Here is a 22,061-nt window from a genome sequence, read left to right on the forward strand (position 1 = left end):
GTGAACATACTTGCATGGCTTTTTAACTTAAACTGAAGTTTAGCTCAGTTCCTATTTGCCAAGCCTGTTCACCCAGAGCATTATGCCCCATTTTTACATAAATTTGGACCTTTCCCATCAGTATATAGCATTTGGGGGGAATTAAAATGATTTAGTAATACTTTGTGAAATTTCTTTGGTTTGTCCATGCCAGTGAGATTTAACTCTTTAAATTCCAATCAGTTTTATTGGCTTCTTCATTCCTAAAAAATCATTTTTTCTGATACATTTTCTCTTTGAAAGCACTCTTCTCACCAATTTTCTTCTGTAATAGATGAACTTAGGACTGCCATGAACTAAACTATTTGTCTGTCTTTGTTCCTGTATAAAATATAATGAATTGCTACAGTTCAAATTCAGAGGTAAAAAGTTACCTTTCTGATACCATATACCTGTCATACCATGCGCTGTAGCTGGGAGCAAGATAATAAATACCTACAAGTTCTTTCTCTCAGCCTTTCTGTCTCCTTTTGCTGCATGACCTTTTTCATCCTCATACCAAAATTTAGGGTCAGCTTTGATGTTTTGGAGCTTAAAGAGTGTGTCTGATTTTGGTGTATCAACAAATCATTTTTCTTTTTAGTTCAACAGCCAAAATACCCAAAAGTTTTGGACTGACCAAAACCAGCATTTTGAAATATTTTGCTTTAAGTTGAAATGAATCCTTTATTTATCTGAATTAGAACATTTCATCATCAAACATTTATAATGAAAGCAAAGGAAAGCCACAACCCTTGAATCTCAGGGAAATGTGAGAAAGATGATGCAGATTTAAAGCTAGATCTCTGACCAAGAGCTCAGGCCTTCTGTCTGTCAGGCTACCAGGCTACAAGATTTTGTGGGGCATATTTCCCTTTCTAAAGTGCTAATCTGAAGCATTTACATATTCACTGAGATAGACAGACTGACTGAATAGTTTAATGGCTGAGTGATTTGTCAAACAGAGCAACTAGGTTCATATTTAAACAGTAATTATATTGTGAGTATCATCATCCAGTGATGTTGGTAGCAGTTCACACCAAAATAGCTTAAATTATGATGGATAAGAAAATTCTTCACATGGGTTCAGCTAGTTTCAGAAGATGGAGGGTTTGGAAAGCTACACCTTTTATATCATGCTGAGTGTAACTAAAAATTGCTAGACTATTGAGTTGAAAATGTCATAACCTTCTAATTTTTATGGATGTAGCCCCATGCCACCAGAATTTCCAGAAGAAAATGTTTGGTGAATGTAGTGCAAATTTGGTCAAGAATCACTAATGATAAATAAAATAATCTTCCATCTCATTTCTTGAAGTCCACAAATGCTTAAGCTTTAAAGTAGTATGATATGTTTTTGTTTATGACTATCAGAAAATTATGGGTCTCTAAGTTCAAATTATTTCTCAATATAGGTGATTTCTGTTACTTACCGTAAATATTATGCTCAGTTTTAATCTGTGCTCCTTCTGACAGCTTTGCTGACTGATATATAGACCAGTTCTCCTGTTTCTACATGATTATAAAGCTGTTGGAAAAGGACTATGCTTTTATTAAATGTCTGCATCTAACACAAGGAAGCTTGAATCGTTGTTTGAGCCCATCAGTGCTACTGAAATAAGAATTGTAATAGCAACAGTAAAAATTTTACATTTTTTTCTCGTATGAAGAAGAAATATCTCTCCAGTCAGAAATGCTTATAAATAGGAAAAAATAAAATAAAAAGAGAACATGACTGACTTTGAAGATTGCGAGACTTCAGTATTGCATGGTCTTGTTAGCGTGCACCACCCTGACCATTCACAAAACAAGCAGTCTAATGCAGAACCAGACTTGAGGGCTGCTTGAAGGACAGTGTGCCAGCATTCCAGCTTCACAGCTGAACTAGCCCTTCTTCACAGCTGCATGAAAAGGCATGGGCCAGGGCATAGGTCAAGAGATTTAAAATTAGACTTTTAGGTGGTAGGACCTGACAACTAATATTTGTGAGTGCTTATGAGTTTTTAGAAGACGAAACAAAGTATTCTAGTGGCTGAAGAAACAATGGGGATTTGCATGAAAGGTCAGTTGCTCAACTGTGTAGTCATTTCCTGGATTTCCTCTTCCAGATGGAAGTTCTAGCTCTGCTGCAGCTCATGTCTCGAAGCCCACTGACTGAGCACATCCAAAGCACTTTCAGGGAACCTGCTATTCAAGGATTTGAACCACAAGTTGAGAAATAGATATCTATCCCTAGAGAAAAATCCTATAGATCCAGGGCTGTATCTCCTTTCCTCTCCTTGCACACTACTTTTCTCATCCCTCATGTCTAAGAACATAAAAAAGTAGTAAGAGAATGAATGCTGAAATGGATAGTGTGCATTTGTGAGTCTTTTCTGCTCTAAATAATAGGAAGCCAATGAGAAATACTTGAAAGTGTTTCCTGCCTTCCCTCCAGAAAGATTCAATGAGTCCCAAATGTATTTCCTCACAAAAAGAATGTATGGCAAACTTATGAGTTTAACAAAAACTCTGCTTATTCTGGCATGCATTTATAGATTTGGCTGCAGCCTGCACTGTTCATTTGAAAATGAAAGGATGGGATTCCCTCTATGCATGATAGTGGGAAAATGACTCTTACTCAAAGTAGAGAACAAATCCTAAAGATATATTCCACTACTGTTCTGCAAGAAGGATTCTCCTTGTTAGCAATAAAAATTGTGTATGTCCATCATGAGCAGAAGAGGACAGTGAAGTAACTTATATGCTACAGTCATTAGCTTGCTCACATGCCTAGTCTGTCACGTTGCAGTATGTACCCTCAACTTCTAACTTTCATCTTTGCAGATTTCCCTCTGAAACTCTGCTCTAATAGGGCCTGACTGTATGTTTTCCTGAGGGGAAGATTCAGATATGATAATTCTTTTAAAATTCTTTAAAAAGAATTAAAAAATTCTTTTATTTTACTGAAAAAGGTGCTATAAAATATTTGAACTAAATTTCAGCTGTCTATGCCAAGGAGGCACCTGATTTGTGGAGGAATGGGTTTGAAAGGGCAGGGAAGTTGCTTTCCTTTCTTCCTGACCTTTTCTTAAGCAATCCAGTAGCTTCTCAGAGTCAGTGTGAGCCACCTGCAGGTATTGTTGGCTTTCTATCTTGCCATTCTTTCTCTCTTTTTTTCTTGCAGATCTTATCATCAGAAATAAGTATATTAAATATTTTGGGGAGAATTATATAGGATTTCTGCCAAAGCCAAGATCCTAAATGTTATTCTGCTCTGGTAAGAGCAGAATATGCCATATTTAATTAAGAGAATTTAGATATTAAGAACTAATTTTAAAGAACTGACAATGCACATGTAGTCATAACTGGATACAAGAATATTGTGTTGAAAGCCTTGTTAAAGTTGAGGTACATGACATCCACTCTCTCTCTTTGTCCTCAAATCCAGTTGTTTTATCATAGAAGGCAATTAATCTATAAGACTCTGATTACTAAGGCGTAAGTTAAAGAGGGTTTTTGTTATCATCACCCTTACTGACACTTACGGGATGTGAAGATCTGTTGGGGCATATTGGCATAAAAGTTGCATCACTAGGTCCAACTCAAGAGTCTATAGATTGAGTAGGAAGTTCTAAATTGACTCCAGGGAACAAGTCTTTAGACGTAAACTCTGGTGTCATATGGAAAGTCAAGGTTATATATGTATACATGGAGATCAGGTTTAGATCAACTTGATCTGCACATCTTAATACCCCAGAACCTTCACCCCATTTTCCCCTTCTGCCTACTGGCATTATTTCCAGATTAAACTACATCCATGGGCATGCTTTGGTCACATAGTTTACAATTTAAAATTGTTAAAAATACATACATAAATCCTGGGCTGTTCTAGGTTCAGGAGCAATGTATGGCCACATATAGTATTATCCTAATGGACCTCTGGAATAATGCCATAACTCTGTAGTTATTTGAAATGCCCTGGTAGAGTTGAGATCACATGCTGAGCATTGACGGTTTTAGTTGCCCAAAATTAATTTAAATTCATGTTTTCCAGATTTTCAGTTAACTTGTATTAATATATGATCAATCTCCTTTCTTAAACTTTAAAATTGCCTTTGCTGTCTTCTGGGTCATGTTGTATGGGTTTAGATTAACATAGCACTTCATGAGAATTAACAGTGGAATAGTTCATGAAAAGTAAATGTGTAGATACATTTAAAAAAATTGTTTCCTGTACCTTCAGCTTAAATCTAGGATGTTATTTTCTGATTTACTTTATATGATGCTTTTTGCAATTACGATTTGTTTGCCTTTTATTACTTGAAAGTGGAGATCAGTATGCTGAATGAGAATAGTTTTTGACTTTCATATAGGAAAAAATACATAATAAAACAAAATTTGGGAACCCACTGAAGTCATTGATAAAAACTCCCATTAACAGAATAAGTCCAAAATGGTTTTCGAAAAACATAGCCAGCTTCTTAAAAATTCCTCAGATTATCAGGAGCCATTGTAGGCAGTATGGACTGCCTACTTGACAAACCTATTCAATAAAAAAATAAAATGCTTTCAGAATATACAGACATGCTGAAACAGGTATGTTAGGATTTGGATTACCTGTTATATTTAGTGTGAAGTGCAGCAGAAGGTCTGTTTACAATTTTTTAATTAAACTGGTCAAAGCACTAATATATTATGGGATAGACTGATTACATAATCTGTTTATCATTTTCCAGGTTATATTTTATTATAGGAATACAGAAGTATTTTAACTCTGGGAAATACATTTGACACATTTTGTTTTGCTTTTTGAAATATTGGACTTAAAAATTCTTTAAATCCTATAATGTTAACTTCCACCCAGAAGAAAGAACATTTTTGGAGTTATAAAAATAAATGATGACTTAACTTTGGCTATGACAATAGTACATCAGTCATCTTACTTGTACAAATTTGATGGTGAATCTTGCAACATGACTGGCTAAAAACCTGCTTTTACTGAATAACTTTACAGTCACAAGGCTATAAACTTTAAACTGCAAACTTTGTTATATAACCAAATCATTACATTTTCAGGAATTCGGAACTTTTTTCTCATGAATAGTTTACTTCTTATCGCATTATAAGTAGGTCTAGTACTAGGGACTAGTACTAGTACTAGATAGGGAAAAGCAAGATTTTGAATAATTTTACTAACATACTTGGTTGGGAAGAGCAAAAACACATTAACTCTAGTATTTACTAGTAATCATCATAGGCTTTTAGGGTGGCCATCCAGTCTGACCTTATGGGTAATATAAGCAGCAAATGCTCCCCCCGATTAAACATTGGGCAGTTTTTCAGAATGTTTGAGAATCCAGTTTTTAATTTGAGAAATCTGGGTCTGATTTATGGATTTGGGAAATCCATGGTGCTCCTAGAGAAGCTTTGTTCTGTGTTTGCATTTTCTAGCTTCATCTTCCAGCCTTCAGATCAGAGTTTTTAGCCTTTCCTCTTAGACTGAACATCTTTCTTTTCCCATTTTTGAAAACAGTCTTGCACACATTTATAGTCCATGATCAAGTCAATATTCTTAATTTTCTCTTGAGTAATCTATATTCCAAGTTTTGCGATGCATATTATAATTTTTAGAACTATCTTACTGCTTTAATTCCTTGCTGACTCTCCCCAGTATTAAAATATGCTTCTTGAGGTTAATTCTCTGAACTAGGGATAGGATTTCAGTGAGAACCAGTTCAAATTTGGAGTGTCTGTTTGAACGCAAAGTAAAGTATGTTATTTGTGGAATAAACTGTATATACATGGAAGGGATTCGTAATTTCTAAATCATTTCAATATAACAGTGGTGTGTCCTTTTGCAAACATGGGAAGGAAGAGTTTTGGAAGTCCAGGTCTAAGGTTCTTAGCTCATTCGTGCTTTCCAAGACTTCTGGTGTGTTAGGGCTAAAGGGAAACCAGAAGCAAGCATTGCTGGACTAGAAGTTTTGAAACTTTAGACTGGACCTCCCAGGCTCCTGCCTTTCATCAAGAAATTTGTATATCCTGAAAATTTTAACAAGAGTGATCATTTTCAGGAATACCCACCTGCTAGGGAGGAAAAAGTTGAACTACCTCCTTGTTAGGGAGCCAGAAAAGCTTCATTTTCCCTGGAAAGGAACCTGACACTTGGGATCCCTCAGAGTAGCCAGCCCTGAGGAAGCCCATATGGCAGAGAGCCCCTGTGTTTTCAATTGCAGGAACTTCTGGAAGCTTAGTCTCAGCTAAGTCCTATGACGAGACTCAGCCTAAAATCTATATACTGTAAAAGCCTGAAGTCTCCAGCAGGTTATCAGGCAAACTAATGAAAAAATAGATGTGGTCCTGCTGAAAACTTACCCTCTATTTTCAGAAGTTACTGACCATATCTATGTTCTTTTGGAAAATGCATATGGCCTTAAAGGTTGTGCAGCGATGGATCACATTCTGCCCTTTAGCTACGGCGCTGCAGCTCATCTGGCTGTCTAGCTCCTCTGCACTGTCACTGCCTTCCAGACTATGATCTTCAGTCTTTCAAGCATGGTCCCCATCCTTTGTTCCCAGATACAACACCTGGAAATTGGCACGTTCTCCACATGAGTCAAATCTGCCACACCACTCAGGGCAGTTTCTGTAACTGGCCTGTCTCCAACATTATTTATCACTCCACTAATTTTTGTGTTATCTGCATATTTCAGTGGCATATATTCTTCCAGAGTACTGGTGGAGATATTCTATGTTGTAGGACCAGAACATATTCCTGTGGGATTACATTAGGTTCTCATTAAATAGATTTTTATATTTTATAATTGTTTTTGTAAAGAAAATAATTTTTATACGAAGTATCTTTTGCTCCTGACAGTTATTTCTGGAGAAATACTTGTTAACAATTATAAGTGTGGTTATTTTATAAAGTGCTTATTTTACTGTCAGAACATTAGCTAAGATAAAGTACAGTATGTAAAAGGTGTCCAAGTATATGATGTTGCAATGTAGTTACCTTTATCAACAAACTTTAAAATTTAATCAAAGAGCAGTTTCAAGTACTTTTCACTATAGGTTTTCTATGATAAAGTGTTGACTGAGTGCTAACTATGCCATCGTCTTATATCCCATATCAGCCTTTCTATGATTTTCCTCGGGGTCAGTGTCAGGAAGATTAACTCAGTTAGCCACACCATCCTCTCAGCACTTAGTAAAGATTGATTTAAAGAGTTACAATTTTTCTGAAACTTTTTTCAGTTCTCAAGCATTTCCCAAGTGTTCCAGAATTGCTGCATATCAACAATAATGTTCTGGAGAACTATCAGGCCATGTTCATTTTCTTGGGGAACAGTGTCTTGAACTGCTGGACTTAAAATGATGAACAGTTAGTTTTTATTATTGTTTTTTATTTCTTGGTGGCTATTAATACTATTAATTGTCTCCAAATACAAAAACAGTGTCTTTTCTTCCAAATTTATTTAAGTAATTTCTTATTATTGTCATTATTCCCAGTCAACATTCATTTTTCAGTAATATTTTTAGTTCTCCTTATCAATAGTTTATGTTTACTCTGTGTATGTGTGCATATGAATTATTTGTTTTTCCTCATGAACTGTAAGTTGTTTTTTTTAGCTTTGGATTGTTGTGAGGTTTCTTTGCTTTTCTCTCTTTTTTTTTTTTTAACTAGAGAATTTTTTTGATGCGATTATACAAATGTTTTTCTTGATATTTAATAAAGCATTTTTAAACTGCTCCTAATCATGATCGTCTTTTTATGTTAAAAGATTTCCTTCTACTCAGTTCTGTTCGTCATTACTTCCAGCTTTAATATTCTTATCCTTTTAAGGCACTTGGTGTTTGTGTGTGTGTGCATATTATTTGTCAGGATCAGATTCTGTACATGACAAATAGAATTAAGTCTTAATTGTCACCCAGGTGACCACACAGGGTTTTTTTTTTCATTTTTATGCAGGAAAATGAGGCTTAGTATAGAATTTCCCTCAGCTGGTTAAAGTATTCTTTTATATTAGAAAGTTATCAACTATAATTTTTAGAAAAATCAAGGATACTTCTGCAGTTATAGCATTAATTCACCACCCCTTAAGAATTCTTCAACACAGCTCAGATTTTTTTTATTTTTTGCAAATCAATGCTATAGAAAATACTCAACCTGTTTTCTGTCCTGTTTGGTTGTCTATAACATTGCTTCTGGTATCACAGACCTGTTCTGGTACCTCATCTTGTGATTTATTAGTTAGAACACTGATCTGTAAGTATTCAGGGTCTTGTTTCTCTAGACTGGCAATAATGCTAATGCACAAAATGGTGATACAAAGCTGCGATACAAACTCATAGCTCTAGCTCTCTCTGCCCATCTTCCTTCCCTAAGTAAGGCATATCCAATAGTTTGATCATTTTTAATGGTGACTTCTTCTTATCCCGATGCCTTACTCTTTACTTTCTTATATTTTAGGTATCCCATCTTAGATGCCAGGCTAAAACTAACTCTAGCCAGCTTGTCCTCCATGTCCACATACTCTCCTTTGTAAAGGTGACTTGATACTCTGCAGAACTATACTGTAAAGTCATGACTAAACAGAACTACTGAGATGAACTCCTTGTGAGTCATTAAAGCCCATACTTCCTCTTTCTGTTTGTGAAAATTCTGAGGAAGAAAGTGTTTCCTTGAGATTACTGATAGGCCTTAGGAGCAGAATGGCCATGAAAATGCCAGGAACACATTTGGGGACCACTGTGGTAGGCCAGCAGGTGACTGTCCTCTCACAGAACTGATGTGGGTGTCACGCAGAATTTCAGGAAATTGCCTGCTTTCAGCATCAAACATTAAATACATGGAGTGATGAAGGCTGAAAATTTGATATGACAGACAAAGTCTTGAAGATCTGTGAGTGAACATACAAATAAACTCAAAGCAAGATTCAGTAGCCTAAACATAGGCACGTAGCATCATTTGAAGTATCCTAGAGCATGCAAGACATATGTTGCCATATACAACAAGGTTTCTAGGTCACCACACTGCAGATCTGTGCCTTTCTGGAGCAGCGGCTGTAGGATATGTAGGACACACAACAACATCTAAGATGATACTATATGTGCCCATGTATAGGCAACTGACTCCAAATTTTAAATTTATTTCATTTCTGTGGGTAGCTTGTGCCATTTCAGATGCCACGGGGTATCTGAAACACCTCTGCAGGACTGGCAGAGGACTAACCTGTACCCTTTGCTACCCTTCTGGGCTGGCAATTGGAGGCTTGATGGGATATCTTAAGGCATCTCAGATAGTAGCATTGATCTCTGTTGACTATGATGGGAGTTTGTGCTCCTAATACATGTACACCCAGCTGAATGTAGGTGTCTTAATTTCAAAATGTAACCCACTCAAAGTGATGCAGAGGTCCATGTCAGAAGATTGCACTGAAGCCGCTTAATAGAGTCTGGTGATGTATTAGCTTTCATGATATCTGTTTATTTTAAAAGAAGGTCATCCCTACAGTGTGGATTAAATCATACTGCCAGGAACCAGATGATGATTACGAGAAGCCGACCTATAATAACAACACAGAGCCTTCATAGAGTGGCCCTTTCTTTCCACCAAATCCCCTTTGCCCACAAGTTTTGTTATGCAGACTCTTTCTTCCTGATACAGTGGACTGAGGAAGCTACGTAAAACAATCCCTAGGTTTCTTCCTTGTTAAGCTACTTCCTATAGCATTTATGTTAAAATCTGGCATTTATGTTAGGGTGCTGACCAAAGAAATCTAGGCATTTAAAGGGTTACTGCAAGTCACTTGATTCTGTGCCTGTGTTTTAGTATAAGGTACGTGGCATCCGTATCAGATATCAGTCCAAGAATATAGCTATAAATCAGTGATTGATTTTTTCTGGGGGAACTAGAGCCCCACGGTCGATGTCTGCGCTTCCTGACCTTTGCAATATCATTTCCATGTACGAACCACTGCAGATCCATCTTGCCCTCCCATTCTTCCACATCCAAAGTAGCTGATGGTACAGATACCGCATACATTTTCCCTGACATAGTGTCTCAACAAATTCCAGTGCAATTCTCTTGTGTTGTGCAAAATTATAAACACGACCTAGCCAATACGGTTTACCTTTAAAATCTGGTAATAATAGTACACGGAAGATCATGTGGTCCTATGGTAAGTCTTATGGATCAGTGCTTAGGATACCTTCTGAGGTCTAATCAGTGGCCCAGCCTCTGTCTGGTAAAGATTTAAGATTGCTGTATATTTATTATTTTATTGGGAGTTACGTTGGATAGGAATGCTGCTTATAAAATGAAGGTAAAGATATAGCCATATTTAGCAAGAGAGCACATTCTTGAAATTTGAGAAACAGTGAAAGGTCCTAATGCCCTACTGGGTAACATGGAATCTGTGAAGTTCTAATGATGACTCTTTTTCTCCTTTTCAGTCACTAGTTCTTGCTCTCTTTCCCACTGCAAAGCGTTTGGTTAGAAAGAAACCTATTGTGTGGGACCCCTTGACTTTAGTTTTAAACCATGCAGAAATCTATGCACCTTGTTTCGAAATATATGGGAGTAATCAGGGCTTTCTGTCAAAAAAATCCTTTAAAAAAGAAGAGCTAGTGCTCAGTTGCCTAAAATTTGCTGTGAAAACAGGGCATGCAAACTGACTGATTAAAGCCGCAATTACCACGTTTTCTGTTTTCAAACAAACATAAAGATCTCCCAAAATCCCCTGTAAGGTGGACTTTCCCTTACAGGATAAAATGGAATTAAAATAGTGTCAATAAATTCTGTGAGAGACTGTATCAGTCTGTGCATTGATAGTCTGTGCATGCAGGATAAGAACATTGACTGCCTGCTAATCTATTCCCAGATGGAGGTGGATGCAGACGAGAAGCGCCATCGCACACGCTCCAAAGGTGTTCGAGGTACGTCTCTTGCTTCAGTAAATCACTCAAGGCCCCTGCTCAGGGTGACCTTCATCCTCCAGAATCTCTTTGCACGATTCATTCTGACCCTTGCTTTTACACAACCTTTCTGGTAATTTTCTGTAGAAGAGGGGTACTTGTAATAGATGATAAATTTTTATATATTTTCCATCTCTCTGCAGTTCCCGTGGAACCAGCCATACAAGAGCTGTTCAGGTTAGTGCTCTGAGTGTAAAATGTATCCCCATTAGCAATTTAGAAAATTCATGCCTTTTAATGGGTATAATGCACTTTCAAGTTCATTGGTGGTTTGCTCATGCCCTGCTGCACTGATGAAATTAATTCCCCCGAGACTTACTAATAAAAAGCATCCCCTCTTTTTTTTCCCCTGCAGTTATTTGATTTCTCTCCTTCTGTCTTTGTTGCTCTCCATCTCTCTAATACCTAGTGCCTACTTTTGGTATAATCTTTCTGCAGCACACTAGCACCTATATAATTAATTCTCTCTCTCTTGCAGTTGTCCCACGCCTGGCTGTGATGGCAGTGGTCATGTTAGTGGCAAATATGCAAGGCACAGAAGGTAATATCTATAATTTCTTATAATTTAGTGAAGAGACTTGGTGAACAAGTTAGCTAACATGACCTTGTTAACCCAAACAATGATAAAAATTAGAAATTGGACATTCTAGAAGTTATTCAGATTTGCACCATTTTTTTCTTTCCCTTTTTTTACTACCATCATTTTTTTCCCCTTCTCTTTATTATGTTATTCAAAACCTTTAAAATTTCTATCAAGCGTAAGCATCATATAAATTAAAAACTAAAAAAATACAAATGAGGACAGGTCCCAAATTCTTATCAAACATACAGCATACTCCATCCATCCTAATCATGTAGGCGGATCTTGTGCAAAATCTAAAACACATTGTTGCTGAGCACATCTGTTCTCATTTTGAATCTTCTCTCGGTTTTTGCATACAGTTCTGTTGATCATGTATTGCAAATTGAAATTTGGCCTTACTGACATTTTGGTGCCAATGTGACTTCTATCATTCGATGTATTTCGTAACTGGATGAAAACATAAACTTTTGAACACTGTGAGTTTGATGTTCAGGTTAGATTCAAAGGTCAAAGCCTAAGACAGACCACTGATATTAAGACTTCAGGATCCATATATAATGTTATATTACAGCTATAAACATTACTTTGGTTTCTAAGCCATGATAAATGGAGAGGTCTCTGGTAAGAAAATGTGTTTAGCTGTTTATTGTTAATGATATTCAAGGTGGCATTATGTTACACACATTCATGCATGTGCTTCAAATTAATTTAGAATTCAGTCTTTACATTTCTGTGTCTACAGTGTAAATGTTCAATATTGTTTGGCCATATCTCCACTGAATAGAGAGGTTATTCTGACCAGAGTTAATTTTTCTGAACCTGTTAAGATTTTTTTCATTATTGACTTTTTCAGAGTATTGTTGTCAGGTTTTAAAGCACGTGTGGGGTAAAGAACACTTATTTCAAACCAGATGTGATAACTGTTTTGCAATGAGGACATATGTTTTTTATGAATTAAATTGAAATTACACTTTTGTGGTTAACATATTATTTGAAACAGGAGAGATATCACATAGTGACATGTCAGTCTATTCCACAGTGCTGGATGCACCTGTTTACTTAACAGTGAATGAAGCTTAGAGATGAATCAGGACAATATTTTCAAAATTAAAATCAAAAAGGTGATATGTATGATATTGAAAATCTTTTGAATTACATTTAAAGAATATATAACATAAAATAATTATATTCAGATTTCTTAATCCTCTTTTACCCATAAAAATGGCCGTGTTTTTGTGGTTATTTGAAGGATTTGCATAATTTGATATACTGATTTTGCAGAAATATCAAAATCATTCTTAAAACCACTTGTGACTTCTGATTCCAAAGCATATTTTTCTTTTGTGCATTTTTTTAATGTAAATGCAACCCTCATCAGTAATAAATAAATGGCACCAAATCCTTCTTTTCCTCCATAGATTTCATGAGCAGTCAACAATTAAATGATACGGTTATAATGCCCTATAAAGTTACGAGATTGTAACTAAGCACATTTCTTTGCACTTCATGGAATTTGCATGCAGTTTTCAAAAACAACATTTTTTAAACCAAAAAAGAAGGAAATTATTTAGCCTAAAAATAGTCTAACTTTTCTTCTGAACTGCTGTAACTTTGAGCCATGTGGTTGATGTGTGTCTAAGATCACCTTTTTTAGGGGGAAGGAAGTTTGGAAAGACTAGATGCAGTTTTGAGAAGTTAATTCTGTATTTTGCTTTCTTGACATGATTCTGGTGTGTCAGTACATGAACAGACTGAATCTCAGAGCTGTTAATTAAATGAAATTTTGTGGCGGACGCACAAAGAAAAAAAATTGGAGATACATCAAAAATTCTCTTTTTCTACTGGCTAAATAATTTGTCTTGTTTTGCATTTTTTTTGCCACCTTTGCCACCCTGAATGTCAATCCACTCATCGGAATACAGTTAACTAATAGACTTCTCATTAAGACTAAAAACACAAAGTTCTTTTTTTGGAATTTACAATATACTGTCTATTTTCTAACAGAGCAATTATTTATTTTTTTTACCTAGTCTAATCAACAGTATTTTTAAGTTTTTGAAAGAATTTGAAAGAATTTTTCTTTTCTTTTTTTATATGCTATTGGGTGGAAAAGACCCTCAGACATTTCTTCCAAGGAAATCAGACTGTCTTAAAAATTCCCTGTGTTCAGGGAATTGCATATCTCAACTGATGTCTAACTCAATTCCATTTAGATCTTCAGAGCAGTTTAATGAGGTTAAGACCTTTCCATTCACAATACTGGACCAACTCATTACTATGAAATGTATTTGCTTCCACTAGACGTAGTCAGAACCCTCCAGAATTATACTGTTTTTTCTGTAACATGTTGAATTCTCTGGAAATTCTGGCTTTTTTTGTCAATACAATTTAATTCTTGTAATGCCAATGTGATAGTGAATGCCATATTCGGATACTACTTTAAACATGAACTGAAAAAAAATTAGATCTTTTCAAATTTTCAGAGGCATTCGGGGAATGAAGTGTTCTTTTGCTGACAAAACATCAGGTTAAAGAAGAGTTTTGTCATATGTTTTATACCCCAGTTGTGTTTTTAATTAGGAAAGAGCTGCTGCTGAGGCCTGTAAGTCTGAGTCATAGCCGTGCAGGGCTAGGGTGAGCCAGGGGAACAAGGAGGCCTTAGATGTCACTGGCGTTTCCTCGGACATGTATCGAAATGCTGGTACTGGATAGGACTAGTGCAACAGTGGTTGCCTCAGTTCTATCTTTTTGAATTTTCGTATGTGACTGATCTTACTTTGAAATTAAATGCTTCATGACTTAGTGGGTACTTTGCTCTCAGCTCTTAATTTAGGTGCTTAACTTAAATTGCTAGCTGGGCATCCTAACTCGTCAGTGAAGAAGGATGGGCTCCTCTGCAGAGCAGCTTAGGGCAGGCTGCTAGGAACACTAAAATCAGTGTGGAGGAGCACCTCTCTCTCCAGTGCCCAGCTAGAAAGCTGAGAAGGGTTAGTATCCCAGCTGGGGCACTGAGGGTAAGTGCCCGGCGCTAGGCAATGTGCCTAGCTTCTACATTTTTTTTAATTTCAGCAATACCTAGAAATGCCAAGCTAGCAAGGACCCTCTAGTGCTGGCTGTGATGCATAGCGTGGGGCAGTGCCATTTACCCTGAGAAGACTTCTGTGCCTGCTGTTCATGTTTCCAAGTACCTGAACTGAACTGGACTACTCACAGTGCACACAGTTAGAGAGATAAATATATATCTTTGAGGCATTAGGTCCTCAAAAAATATCAAGAGAGACAAAGGGTGAGAGAGATCTAAAAAAAAATTACAAAACAAAAAATTAGGCAAAGACACATTCAGACAGTGGTGGAGCCAAGAAAAGAACTCAGATGCTATGCATGCAAACCAGAGCCTCTCCCCTGTACCATGCTCCTGATACTGGTTATTATATTCTCTTGATAGCTTTTCAAATCCGTCATGGATAGCAGCATAATAATGATCAGTACTCTCATACGTTCAAAGCTGTGAATTAATTTTGAAGAATAAACTTGGTCCAGAGCCTTGAATACTTTTAGCTGTGAACAATCCTCCTAGGTACGTTGTGGTCACTCGAAGCCCGCTAGCATCTGTCAGCTAAGCAGCTGAAGAGAAACATGGATTTGGGTGTTCTTCCGTTGCGATTAGTACGAACTTTGCCAGTTTCATTAACTAACTTTAAGGACAACAGGATTCACATTCTGTGTACCTGCAAATAAGTTTAAAAGCCACTTCAGTTTTTGTTCTAAGTTATACTGATGCAAATCCCATAGTTACTGTAGAGTAACTGAGAGCAAACTGTGGCCTGTGTTATTTACCAAGTAGATGTGAATATCTGCTTTGGAAGTATCGCACCCTACTGTGTTGCTATGCATTTAGCTTTTTTTTTTTTAAAAAAAAAGAAACCACATTATATACCCAGTAGATGGCTATGGTTTGTCATGTAAATAGGTATTTAGACACATCATAAAAATCCTAACAAGACTCCATTAAAAAAATACTGATTACATCCACTGGCCTCTTTTAAAAGCTTCATAACATGGTCGTTTAAATTTTTTCTCGAATAACAAAAGCAATTAGATTCTGTAATGGATTAATCACTTGCCAAATACCACATGCTTCAGACTGAAAGACATTTTAACAAATAAAAGCCCTAAAAAGAATCTTATGCTGGTAGTGCAGCTCTCTATATATTAATGAGGATTCTTTTAATGAATATATGTATTTGAGAGCAGATAAAGGCATTGTATAGAAATTAAAGGAAAACACAATCTTAGTCTGAAACAATATATATCAAATTTCAGTGAAGGATGAATTGTTAAGGCCAAATGATAAATCCTTCAGATTTAAAATGGAAATACTGATAGAGCTCTCACTATTTCATGAATTTCAATTTGATTGCTGAAAATAAGAATTTGGATGAAATAAACGAACTTAAACATTTTGTCTACCAAGGAATTCTGCATGCCCTTTGTTCAGTGCGTCTTATATTTATAAGGGATTTTTTTCATTAAACACTGATACAGCGTCTCACAAAAGGAAGTCTCAGAAATGAGGAGGAGTCATAAAATAACGTTTGGATCTAAAATGTATGAATTGTCACTAGCCTTATAAAATACACTGCATTTTAATTTACTATCGAATTACTTGATATCCAGTTCTTTGTTGCTTTATTAAGCTATCTCTCTTCCTTATACATTATTACAGATTATTATTATTATTGCATTATACAGATGGAATTGTTTTGATCATTTTTAATTTTAAAGCATGAGATTTGTCATATAAAAAAACAAATTTATTTAAATTTATAAATACCTTACAGTTTAGCATTGCTCTTTTGATTAGGAAAAGCCCCACATACCCTTGTTTTGCCTTGGCATTATATACTGTGGTTTAGTCATCTATATTTTAGAACAGAGTGAGTGAAATAATTCAGACTCCCAAACTTTAAAATTAAAAGACTCAAATGTCTCTCTCTTATTAGAAAATTATTGAATTTTCTCTGGCTTGTTGTGCCATATTTCTTATTCAAATTTTTTCATTTCATATACCTTTTCACCCACTAGTTTGATTGCCATGGCTGCAGCCGTGGGTGAATAATTGCCTGTCTTCACAGGAGCATGTTCTGGAGCTAAAGTCGAGTGCTTGCTTCCTGATGTATGCCTCATTTGGATTCTGCCGACAGCCTAGGGGCTGTATTATTCATGCCTTGACAGATAGCACTCACTAAAAGCTTTGGAACAGGGCCAGGTACTGGCAGAGAGATAGTGGAGCATTGCAAGTTGCAACTGAGAGGAGCATCTATAATACAGAAAAGAGAAATCCTCATACCTCCCTTTTACTGGTCTCACTTTGATGGAAAATTCATTTGCATCAAAATAAAATACCCTAAAAATAAATATGTTTTTTCTAAACCACGCTTGAAAGTTTAACACAATTTTCCACATTTAATTGCAAAGCTGATTTTAATTAGTAAGGCCCTGCATGTGAAAAATGAAGATTCACTTGGGTGAGTGTAACACATTGCAGTGTCTGCTGAATGCTCTAATTAATGTATGGCTGCTGTACAACAGGGTGCACTGTGGGATATTTATGAAAAATTCTGTGCACGCAGCCAGTCTATCTGTATTTTAGTTCTTGAATCCACAAGAATAAATAAGTTTTCCCCCTTTATTCTTTATGAGACATCATTGTGCATGCCATCACTCCATCCATAAACTTTATGGCATGCCTGTCCTTTTTACTATTTTTCAACGATATTATAAATCAGAAGCCAGGACATACATATTTTAACATTAATTTGATAGCAGAGCATGGTTGCACACAGTGCAAAACCCAAGGTCCACTGAAGCATTTGTGTAAAGCCTAAGCACAGAACAGTGAGGTTCTTATTGTTACATGTTTATATGCTACTGTGAAAAATCCCACTGAATGCTGGAAGTAAAGACAAATGTATATTCATTTCTCTATGAAAACTGATATTCAACCTTTATTGTACTGTTAAATATGATAGAATGATCCACTGGATATTTTCCCCAGGAAAATCTGTACTCTGACACTGCCAATGCCATTTAATTCTGTTTCACTTAATAATATATTTTCTAAATATTTTGATAAATCGTGGTAAATACCAAGAGTAGCACTATAAGGATATTTTATATAAAATAATTAATTAGTCAAGTTTTGTAAAGAATTTTAATAAATGGAGCAACTTTGCTTTGTTAAATCCAGCTAAATATTTTCTTCAACTAATTCTTAGCTGTAAGCAAAAGTGCATAGAGATTTTCTAATAGAACACTGCAAACAATAAATAAGTGTGGTGACAGAGAATCCATAATGTATTAGAGGTCTGTATTGGCTGCTGTCTGGATTCAGCAATACATTCTTTGTCTGAATTGTTGATTAATGATTAAAAAGGTACAAAGTTGGGTCTGAAACGTCAACCAAATATACACCAGCAATTGGTGTGTGGCTCTGCATGCTAGAGGCTATTGTCTAGGGCTTACTATACAAAGGATCCACAGTTCAGTTCCTCCTACTGCCATCTGGATTGGGAATAGCTATTTCAGTGGCAGCAAGTTTCAGGATCTTCGTGTGCCAGGAGTACTAGCCTAATAAAAGAAAAAAAATATCAAAGGCAGGATAGAGAGGGGTGCTGACCCATCTGTGCAGCGACAGCAACAGCAGATTTGGGATGTGCTTTCTGCAGTAGGTCCCTGGGCTTGTATGTTGCTGAAATGATACACTCATTTTCTTTCAAATGGCAGGTGCTGGGCATATTTCTCATTCAGCAGTCCACTTGCAGCCACTGTGTCTGCTATGGGAAGATGTTGCTGTCAGCCACCAAATAAATGAGGACTGTACAGAAAGTATAGGAAAGAAGATTAAAAAAAAAAAAAAAGAAGAAGCTCCAGTAATACCAGGGAGATAATTTCGCCAAGAGGATCCTGAAAATATCTATATGCATTTGTCCTTTACCTACTGGAAATTCATTTGGTTGTCCCAGTAGCTTGGCTGAGAACATTGTGTTCTCTTAGAGGAGAAATAAATAGTTTGAGGTTGAAAAATTTGTATTTTTTATAATAGAAGAGAAGAGTATCTACAGAGGTGATCCACACATGATGGGTATGACATTTCATCTTGCTGTGCCTCTGTTTCCAAACTTGTAAACAGAGGGAGAATCTCAGGCATCATAAGATGTAAAGACAGAAGCATATATAGGAGATTTTTACAAACATGGGGCCCAAAACTCTGTCTCTGATATTTATCTGGTATTTACACAAAGACCTGATTAAAGACCTTCTGTTTATGTCAAAGGGAGTTTAACCTTACATTTCAGTGCTTTTCGGATCAAAACCTTTTTGTGGAGGATAGACCAGAATTAACTGATTTGTGGTGATAGGACAGTTCTACATTAAGAATCAACTCTTGTTTCCCTATTCTGTATTTAGTGAATTACTTCTACAATATTTCTCTAAAAATCTTGATTCTGACGTTTAAAAAGCAAGGGGTATTTAAGACATCTGTTCATTTCTTTGTATTTCAGTGACAACACACTCATGATTATTAGCCTTACACTAAACCATAGGAGTCATTAGCAACATTGTGCACTGGGTTTAGGGCACTAAGGCGCTGCCTACATCCTCCTACCAAAGGTTCTTCTGAACAGCAGGTTAGCTATTTTGTGCGCAGTTGAAAAGTGGTCTTTGGATTGGAGCATCCTAAGTCAGGGCTTTGGAAACAGAAAAAGGTACTAGTAAGTGCTGGCAGCTGGCTGAACAGGGAACTCCACCTTATTCTTGCTCTAATGTCCAAGCCAACCATGCTGCATACTGCTTTTAGGCAACAGTGACTAATGTGGATGGCTTTGAAAATATTTTATCCATAAGTGGGACCTATACTATCATAGAATAGCACTGCTCTGTACTTTCTTACCTTATCCCCTGCTTCTCAGATACGATGATCTGAACTCTGGTAGAATCATTAAAAATCAAAGTGGCGGGGAAGACAGGTAGGTAAAAAACAGAGAAAGTTCTAGTTATCTTTTTCCTTCAAGTGTTCAGATTCTATGAAATCAGACACTTCTAGTGAAGCTTTACTAGGGCTAGTGAAGAATTCAGGATGCCCAGAATCCAGGGCCCGGCTGCCTTCCTTGTGTTCTTAACCATGCAACCACACTAACAGAGAAAAAATGCATGGATGGATATATAACAAAAGGAGAGAGATGAGACACAAAAAAAAGTGAAGAAGTGAGAGAGCAAAAACAAGCTTGTAAGGAAAAGAGGATAAAGAGTAGGGTTTTTTCCTCCCCCCCCAAAAGTATACTATTATGTGTCTTTAAAGACTTACATTGGAGTTCTTCAATAAGTTGAGGCAGCCCTTTCAAAGACATCACTTCTTATTAGTGGCTCATATGGAGTACTGCTTCTAGTGGTGTCAGCTCAGGACAGCGAAAGGAAAGGTACTCCAGAGCCATCTTCGATGGCAATAATAAAGCTAAAAAAAATCTATCTACAGTACAGAATCAAATGCCCAAGGGATAAATAGCTCCTGAAGAGGTACCTTGGAACTATACATCTTAGGACACTGTAAGTAATGATACCTTTGACCAGAGGAGTATTCCTACCAAGTTAGTTTCCCAGCTACTTTCCTGAATCATCTTCCCAAGAAATTTTTGAAGCTTACTAATTACACCAAAAGGATGTAATTACATCGAAAGGACTAATGTCCTTTCGTTATTTGCAGGAACCAGCAGTGCCACACTGTAAATACTCATGGTATAGTGCAGAACTGGTATAATGCTTAAGAGATATTCCTGTGGTTGAAGTTAGGCCTGTGTCTTCAATCTGTTTTGTATGATAAAATTTGTAATAATATAAAGCCAAGTGAGACAGGACAATATATTATTGGCTTCAAATGTCAACACCAGCCATTTAAAACAGGTTGTTTTAAGTTCCATTCCCTGGGGCTGGGACAGATTTTTCTGCCATCAGTGTTTTTATTTATAGTAATGAACTGACCACTAAACTGGATGGACAAATAATAAGTGAATGCTTTCTCTCCAGCTGTACTCTTCTCGTGAAAAAAATTCACCAGTGATATGCACTTGCTACTGCATTTCATTCTCACAGTGTCTTCAGGAGAAAATCTTGCTCACATTTTGTGGATGGGGAATAGGTGTTCACAAAAAAGGCTGGACCTAAAAACTAGCTACTAGTTCAAATATTCAGCTTCCCCTTTAGGTCAACCAGTCCAAAGTGTAGATCCTCAAAATCTCTTTCTTATTTGCTATCTAACTCTGAAGCCAATGTCCATCTGTATGGAACTATACTTTTAGCATTAAACTTCTCCAGGTTTTTAATATTCTGCCAGGAAACATGTCTATTTTAAGCACCCTGATACCTATCTCGTACCAAGCCCATAGCATAATTAGTATACCTCTAATCTCTTATCTGTTTGTTTCAGTGTAGCAGGTGTTTTTAAAGCTCTCCAATTAGTGACTTGTGCAAAACATGGGCCTCACGTACTATTTTATTCCTTGTTAAAAGGGATTAGAACATTTACCTGCCGTCTTCCTGGAACTTGCCTTGACTATAAGAATCTAAGATTTCTGGATGCTTTTATTCCCTTTTCTTGAGCTGTTCTCATTTTACTGGGAATAATAACATATCCAAAAGGAAGGAGGAAGAATATAGTTTTGTAACTTTGAGCAGTCAGTTGGAGAGAGGAAAACCTGAATCCAATCCCAGCATTAATACTTCATATTGAAGACAGAGGTATTCATTTTAGAGAGGATTGCAGCCTTCAAAGGTAGCAAAGACTGTGGAGGAATAAGATTATCTCTTTCTCTGTGACATAAAAACATGTAAATATCTTCTTTTGCTTTAAGTATTATAGAATTGAGTACTCTCACCCCAGATTAGCATAAAACCTCATGAGCAAGCACTCTTTGAGAAGTGTAAAATGAAGCTTCAATTTCCTGTGGCAAAAGAGGGTAATAAACACAAGTTTCCCACATATTCCTATGTGTTCTGGATTAGATGATGGCTGGGGCTAGGATTGTTATTCCTCCTCTGACCATCTTCTAATGAAAAGATTGAGTTCACCTCTATTTCTGTAAGAAAAACAAAGGCTTACGGTCTTAATTCTAGGAGCAGAAACCCCCCAGTAGGGAAAGTATCTTCCTCCAGTCCAGATTACAGCATCTAAATTCTTCTGTGTTAAGTGCTTAAATTTCCCTAGGTGCTAAAGAGGAGCAGAGATACCTCACTTGGATGTCAGAATTCCCCAGTGCGGCTATGCATAGGAGTTGGATGCTGTAATGCATTTATTCCCTTGGTAAGCTAGCAGTTCGTGACTCTCTACTGCCACACCAGATATTTGCATTAGCCAGAAGTTGAGTCATGCCTCCTGAACTCTACTCCAGTGCCTTTTTCTTTAGACCATCCTTCTTGTATTAAAAATTCATGTATGGAGAGG

At 36.6% G+C, this 22,061-nt stretch overlaps 1 protein-coding gene across 14 annotated transcripts in view; it reads left to right on the forward strand.

The window, feature by feature from the left end:
* The window catches only part of MYT1L (myelin transcription factor 1 like), a 319,538-nt gene that overhangs the window by 177,713 nt on the left and 119,764 nt on the right, over positions 1-22,061 (forward strand). For all 14 annotated transcript variants that reach the window (XM_064508504.1, XM_064508503.1, XM_064508505.1 and 11 more), the window contains exons 3-5: positions 10,887-10,941; positions 11,124-11,157; positions 11,459-11,521. In XM_064508504.1, coding sequence (XP_064364574.1) covers positions 10,887-10,941; positions 11,124-11,157; positions 11,459-11,521 — 152 coding nt within the window. The remainder of the gene's footprint in view (positions 1-10,886; positions 10,942-11,123; positions 11,158-11,458; positions 11,522-22,061) is intronic.

Source organism: Dromaius novaehollandiae, chromosome 3 (genome assembly GCF_036370855.1).
Source record: "Dromaius novaehollandiae isolate bDroNov1 chromosome 3, bDroNov1.hap1, whole genome shotgun sequence".
Classification (NCBI taxonomy): Eukaryota; Metazoa; Chordata; class Aves; order Casuariiformes; family Dromaiidae; genus Dromaius; species Dromaius novaehollandiae.